Raw genomic sequence first — 7,735 nt, forward strand, 5'->3', positions numbered from 1 at the left:
CGACCTGAACAAGCAAGCTGTTGGCAAGGTATTGATCTTCCATCTTGTTGCGCAGCCTTGTCTTGATGATCTTCAAGACAGAGAAAATACGTTCTTCCATCTCGTTTTTTGTAAAAAGAATGGAGAGTTTTCATGCGAATCATTGTTTTGCTACCTAATTAAAAAATTGCATCCAATTAATTTGGATCTGAATCTAGCATCTACCAAAACCACCTGGAAAGAAAATAGAGCAAAGGATTGGAGTTGGAGATTGAAGAAGAAGAAATAACCTGGGACCTGGCGACGAGGCGGCAAGCCGGTGACCACCACTGTTGTGCTGCAGGACTGCGGCGGGATGGAGGGAGGATGACGAGTCGCGAGGCAGAGGAGCTGCGGTGTGCCGGTGTCTGCTTGGCTGGTGGCTAGCGTGGCGCCGAGGCGGACCGACGAAGCGGCAGAGCCGTGGAGGAGTCGCCGAGTGCCCGAGTCGGGCATGACTGCTCCCTCTGCTCAGCTGTTCTGCTCTCGTTGCTGGGTTGTCGGGCTATTGGGCTTCGTGGGCTGAACAATATTTGGGAATTTTGTTCTGGACAAGGGGGGCGGAGCCCAGCTGGCTATTGGGCTTCGTGGGCTGAAAAATATTTGGAAATTTTGTTTTGGACATGGGGGGCCGGAGTCTAGTTTGACCTCCACTGGGCTCCGCTAGTGCGTTGGGCCTCCTGGACCTCCTCGCTGCAGGCTTGCCCTGCTGAGTCTGAGTTGGCTAGCGCGCACGTCGCGGATGAAGGCGTCAAGGCAACGTACTCCTCGCCTCCTCGGCAAGCCTCCGTTGCGCCTCCGCCACTGCCTCCCCGCTAGGCCTCGCCACGAACGCCGCAGCTGTCCCCGTGGAGGCCTCCACCGAAGTCCGAAGCCGCCGCCTTGCCGAGCACCGCGCTGCTATGGACTCAAAGTCCGGGTCCACGGGCGTGACAACCTCCCCCGACGCGAGGCTCTCGGGTGTGGCTACAATGAACAGGCGCATCACCTCGGGCTGATTACATGACTTGTGGCTTGCATGTGACCATACGAGGCTGTCCCGTGAAGTTTCTCTGATTTTTTAACTGATTTTTTTCTTGTCTGATTTGTGATTTTTGAAATTTAATTTCTAGGAGCGGCTGGATTCTGAACCACCTCTCGAGTTGTGATTTATAGAGACGACTCATGTTTCCAGCCATGTTTTGGGGAGCCGTCTTTGGAAATCGTTGATTCCTAGAGACACAGTAGTAGAGGCCACTGGGCCATCCACCTTATGAAGACTTTCTAGTCGCTTTTACAAATCTTTTGTATAGTAGTGATGTATTAAAATGGAAAAAAGGAGACCAAAATTTGGATGACAAGCACAAAAAGTAATAATAATGAAGATCTCATGCCTACCAAACTAGAGGCGACAAGCTAACAAAGTTTTTTGTGTAAAAATTCATGAGGTGTCTCAAACTTGCACGATGTTATCATTCAGGTCCCTAACTTCGAATTTTGATGTAGGGGTCTCCAAACTTTTAGGGCATTGGCGTGGACTAGGGTGGGTTATTCAATGGTATTTAGTTAAATAACTACTCAATCCGTTTTAAATTATAAGTCACTTATTATATCTAGATGCATAGCAAAATGGATGTACTAAAAAGTTAAAGCAACTTAGATCTTGGAACGGAGGGAGCATTATTTTTGCAAAATAATCTTATATATACATGCTATGTACCATGAATAAAAAAAAAGAAAATACCTTGAAATCATAGGTATTCAAAGAATTCAGCCTATAACCTTTTTCTGCTCCCTCCCCCCGTTACCCCCGATGGCCCAACATGGTCCAACAGCCGATGGCCCCATCTTTGTTTCCCCCGGTCTGAGTGGCTGAGACATTGGCACATCACAGTAACAAACAACTCAATCTCCCTGCTGTACCCCATGATCTGAAGGGCCCAAAAGTCACCATTCTTTGTGGACTTGCTTGTTTACAGGCTCGCAAATTCTCTCGAACACATACTGCTAAGCGTTGATTAACTGTTGTGGATTTTTCATTCCCACATGCTATATGTGTAACCAAATTATAGCATCTTATATATTAACAATGGTTCTTAAGAAATATTGCATTTACATTCATCTTATTATGACAGATCTTATTTATATCTAAGACGCAACAAAATAGCACACGGAAATCTTATTCATCCTCGATATGGAGACATACATGCACGACGTAAATAGTCAAATAAACAACACAGACAGTATAAGTTGTCTAGTTAACTGTCTATATGTGAGGTGATAAAGACTAGCAGATAGCACTTAGCAGCTATTTGCAGTTATACATGCCCTACAACACGATATATGGATGGATGGCCTGCTCCACATGGATCAACGGGACCCTTGTCCAATTAGTTAACGTATCTTTTTGCCCTCCGGTCGTCGAGGCACAAGGTGAGCACATAGTGGGCGCTTCATGACATTGAACATCTCGATTCTAGGGTCCGTGTGTAGTTGGACGGCATGCACACCCTCCACTTCACCCCACTCAAACTCCCTCACAAGGTTTGCCATGAAGTAGCTAATGTGGAGCAACGACATGCTTATTGCAGGGCACATCCTCCGCCCGATCCCAAAAGGCATCATCTTCATCTCCCCCGCCATGGACGACAATAGGTTCTTGGTGCTTTCTCCACCTCCACATGCTAGGAAACGTTCTGGCTTGAACTCCTCATGGTCATCCCACACCGTCTTGTCTCGCCCTAGAGCATCCAATACGAAGACCATAGTGGTACCCGCAGGAATTCGTTGGCCATCATGATCAACCACCTGGTCTTCTTGCATCACCTGTTTTTTTTCATATTCATGAGATTGGTTAGATAATCTTATATAGTTATATATAAAAAACGTTCGTGCATTGCAACTGAATGAATGAAAACAATTAATTGAAATAGCTATACCATGTATTTAATTTCATTGAGTGGATATAATGATAAAAGAACGTATGAATGCTTGTATATTACTAGTTGGTACCACCGGAGGCGCTCTTACCTGCCTAAATGCCCGGGCAGTGGTGGGATGCAGCCTGAGGGCCTCCAAGATGACAGCATTGAGGTAGTCTAGCTTCCCAAGAACCTCCTCCCCGACCTCCTCAGCATCGGCGTCCACAGCAGCTTCGATTTCCCTCCGGACGGCCTCCTGTATCCCTGGGCGTTTCATCAGGTTCGCCATGATCCACTGCAGTGACGCGACAGTGGTTTCAGTCGCGGAACCAAGGAACTCCGAGCAGAGTCCCACGAGTTCACCGTCCTCGAGCCTCCGCTGCTGCCTTTGCTTTCCCCCAGCAGCACCTGCCTCATCTGCTTCGAGTTCTACCGGGACACGGAGGTCGAGGAGCGTGTGCACATAGGTCAGTGCCTCGTCAGAGTGCCGGCGATGGCTGCGGCAGCCATCGATGAGCGGGAGGTACAACTCCTCCTGCTTCTGCCGTATCGCGGTCAGCTTGTTCCACCGCTTGCGGTAGATAAGCCTAGACGCCACCTGGAACGGCACGGACATGGACATGAATATGCGCATCGTAGATAGGGCCATGACTAGCTCCATCTGGACGTCGTCCATGGCGTGGACCACGGCCGCGTCGACACCGTCGCCGAAGCAAATGGTGGAGATGACGCGAAACACCGCGCCACGGATGCTCTCCGCGGCGAGCGCCACGCCGTTGGTGAGCTGCTGCTCCCTGAGGTCCGCGATGAGGCCCCGTAGCGCCTGACGCCGTGCGGCCGAGTACCGGTGCTGGTGCGTTGGATGGAGGACTCCCGAGGTGAGGTTGTGGCGGAGGGCGCGCCAGAGCTGGCCGTAGGGTGCCGAGGTGATGTTGTGGTAGAGCTGGCCGGAGAGGAAGGCGCTGGGTGACATGGACGGCATACGGTTGGAGAAGGAGCCGCCACCGGCGGCGGCTTTGCTGCCCCGAACAAGAAGGTGATGTGCCGTGGCGCAATCCGTGACAAACATAAATTGTGGCTTACTTGTTAGAACGGACTTGAAGGTGGCCAGGCGTGCCTTGATCGGCGTTGCTGCACGCCGGACGATCATGATGACCACCGGGAGAACCAACAGGAGCAGTAGAAGGACTTGCATGATTGCTTGATGCATGGCCTCAGCCCTCAGCTGCCTGCAGCTGCTACGTGCCTTCTAACCTGCCACTTGCTACCTTGTGTATGCCACACTATTTATAAACCTCGCCAATTTTGAGATACTCTCCCGTCCACAAAAGAATGTAATTATGAGAATCGTGCCAGTCAAGTTAGCTCATGTTTGACCAACTTTACAGTAAATAATATTAGCATTTATGTCTCTAAATATTTTTTTGTGAAAATAGATTCCATGATGAATCTAATGGTATTTATTTTATATCATGAATGTTAGTAATTTTTTATACAAATTTAGTTAAAGTTGAAACTGTTTGACTTCTCGAAAAGTGATAATTGCATTCTTTTGTGGTCGGAGGGAGTAACTATCTAGGACTCAGAAAGGATATGACTTTTAGATCAACTGTCATTTCGGCGTGATGGGCTGCGAGATTTTCTTAGACATAAAATAATTGTACCATTGCATGTATGATATATGTTGTCAAAACTGGGTAAGTTAATGAAAAATCAAATAAATCACTTTAGATCGAATTATAGTAGAAATGTGATGACCAAACCAATAGTACAGCTTGGGATGTCTTGTATGTTGATAGACTAAAAATAGTAATTGCATTTAGTGAAAAATATTGTAGAACTTATTAAGGGAGATGATGTGGTACTTATTAGGGAAGATGATGTGTTACTTAGTGGAGTATGACACGTCGATAGCTTGCATGTGGAGATTGAAATATAGTGGGTAGTAGAGTATGACACGTGGATATCATCTTCTGTATGAAGATTGAAAGATAGAGAGGTTTTATTTTATAGAAGATATGGATTGTTGCATACTCCGGAGTGTGATGGAAGCAATAATCCAAGTTTTTTTTTCTCGAATACACAAAATGTTTGTGCATCTTTGTATTAAGATAAGAAATAGTGAAAGTTACAACGACGCGCCACGAATGGCACTAGAGGGGAAAGTGTTGAAGCAATCCAAGTTTGTCGACAAACAAAACAACATGACATATGTACGAGGTGGTCGTGATCACGAGGAGCACGTGTGATAGGTAACCATGGAATTTAATATACATTCGGCAGTTGTACAAGGCACTCTGCATGCATGGTTGGCCAACAAGTAGGTGGAGATGATAGAAATATTTTGTCGAGCAATAGGCATGTATTTTTTAGGAAAAAAAAGAAATGTAGGCATATACTATTTTTGCTCCAGGCTAACAAGTAGGTGCGTGGGGCATAGCGCAATCGCTGGCATGCCAGCAAGCCACTATTGTCGAGATTGCTCCAGGCTGCAACCTCGTCCTCGACGCCGACGACCACACCAACCGGCGTTGTTGTTGGACATGCCCATCGATCCGGCAATGAGTTCTTGAGTAGGGGAGCCGCGGCACCGTGCGGCCACCGGCGAGTTGTCAGAGCTCACCCTTGCTGCTGGTTCACATCACCGATGACAACCATGTTATTATCCTAACCAAGCAACGGCGGCCCAGCCCTCTTCCTGCAAATCCTCGTGGTATTATAATAATCCCTGTGTTTTCCTCAAAGGCAGCCGAATCTGTGCAGGAACAGACATATAACTCTTCTCGCGTTACCTCGTGCTAGGCCAACCTGACCCTAAACCATCACCACACGATATGACGAGCCATGTACATTATTAGGAACCGGGGATTTTGACGGACGAATGAAGTGCGCAAGGGTATTTTAGAAGTAAAAAGCGGGTTGAAAGAAACGCCTTACTCTTTAACATTACTAGCAAACATGTCCATATATTATAACGGGAGAAAATAAAAATATCTATTACATTTATGAAAAATGAGGATAGGGAATGCTATATTATTTATGTTTTACATTTCTATGAAATTTGAGATCTCTAATTTGTTTTACGATGACTACGATCTTCATAATTTAAGTTGACATCGGTAATAATATAACAATGTTTATTAAGCTTGTATCGAATTAATTAAAGTACAATCTTCGGTACAATCTTCGTAGACTTTTTTCTCCCGATGCAAAGCACAAAAGTATGTAGATGTAAACTTTATGTGTTGGTATAGAGTTAAATATTGAAGGACCGAAAACAGCGACGAGAGGGAGGGGGGGGGGGGGGGGTTGGGTTTGGAGTGAATGCGAGCCATAAAATTTCTCGCGAAACGTTTGACCGCTGTCCAAAATCACCGTCAAATACATGAAACAAACAGCATGATGTCTACGACACAAATGAGTGGGTGGATGTTCCTAGGAACACAGCAGGACACCACAAAGTCAACACAACAGACGGAAATCGAAACAGAGCTCAAACGCGTAAGAAACGGACAAAACAGCTAGGTCGGTAATTATAGACCGGAAATTCCAGGAGAGAGAGAAAGGCCTTGAATTCTCAACCGTGAATACTATTCCAAGCAAAAAGATAATTTAATGCTACAATGATTAACCAACAATTGCTTGAGTAAATCATGGATGAAGAACAAAGCTTAAGACCATTCATAATCTGAAGGAGGCAAGCACGGGCTGCTGCACTTGCCTCTCGAAATCTATCTGCAAGCTGCTCCTGCTGCTACTGGATGCCATGCACAAGTGCCTGAAGTAGGAACAGCAACGCAGCAGAGCAAAGTTCCATTCAGCAAGGGCAAAGCAGGGGCAGCAGCTTGTGGCCTGGAGCTCACGTACGCGAAGAGCAGAAGGAGAGAGAGGTAGGAATCGGCAGCAGGTCTCCACACAGCCGAGAGGAAACGAGAGGGAGCAACGCACGGCACACAAACGAAAAAGCAAGCGCTCGGCCTGGGCGGTGCTCGACTCGGCGCAGGAGCGTGAGGCGCTGCTGGTGGACTGGCCACCTGGGTTGCCTGCGACCGACCGGTGCCTACGAACCCGGTGATCCTCGGCTGGACCTGCACGAGCGAGAAGAACGAACGGAGGTGCTGCACTCCGACGCATAGAGAGAAAGGAGCACAAGAACCGATCGGATCCTGTTCTTGACACGGCTGCAGAGGGCGGCAAGGTACTGCTCTGTATCGACCCTGCCCGCACCGGTGCTGGACGCACAGGGACCCCACAAACAGAAGGGAGCGGCACCAAATATTCTACCAAATCCGAATCAAAACTCCGAAATTCGCTCCCAAATTTTGCACAGAGAATCACAAGGAAGTGAGTGAGCTATCCCGAAAAAATCATCACCCAATTTCTACCCGATCTCCGAAAAATTTCAGATCAGCCAAGAACACGAAAAAGTCCCCCAAAACGAAAATCGTCGATTTCTCCGGGCTCGAGTCGATTCAATCAAATTAACTCTTAGAATAGCTTCAACTCATGTCATAGCACCAATCAATAAAGAAAGAACGAACCGATTTGGACTCGAATCGACGTAACAAAAAATCCACAAAAATAGCTCCGAAAACCAAAGGAAAAGAAAAAACCCAGAATTGGGGAGGATAACAAGTTTAGCACGAATTTGATCATTGGATTAGCTCAAGAGGTCAGATTACAAGCCACTCCTAGCCTACCAAAGCTGAGATGACAAAAAAAAAACTCAAGAACAAAAGCCACTCCTGTCTCTAACCTAGACTCCTCTCAATACCACACAAGCTGCTTAACATGTCCCTTCACATATATACATGCGT

General features: G+C 46.9%; 1 protein-coding gene across 1 annotated transcript; it reads right to left on the minus strand.

Annotated features, from left to right (window-relative positions):
* Positions 1–2,138: 2,138 nt before the first annotated feature.
* Positions 2,139–4,159, minus strand: LOC136472440 (cytochrome P450 89A2-like). Its single transcript, XM_066470148.1, has 2 exons — positions 3,028–4,159; positions 2,139–2,823 (listed from the first exon to the last, which is right to left on the minus strand). The coding sequence occupies exons 1-2, from the start codon at positions 4,126–4,128 to the stop codon at positions 2,392–2,394; spliced, it is 1,533 nt and encodes a 510-aa protein (XP_066326245.1). The 5' UTR covers positions 4,129–4,159; the 3' UTR covers positions 2,139–2,391.
* Positions 4,160–7,735: the final 3,576 nt, after the last annotated feature.

This window comes from Miscanthus floridulus, chromosome 8 (genome assembly GCF_019320115.1).
Source record: "Miscanthus floridulus cultivar M001 chromosome 8, ASM1932011v1, whole genome shotgun sequence".
Taxonomy (NCBI): domain Eukaryota; kingdom Viridiplantae; phylum Streptophyta; class Magnoliopsida; order Poales; family Poaceae; genus Miscanthus; species Miscanthus floridulus.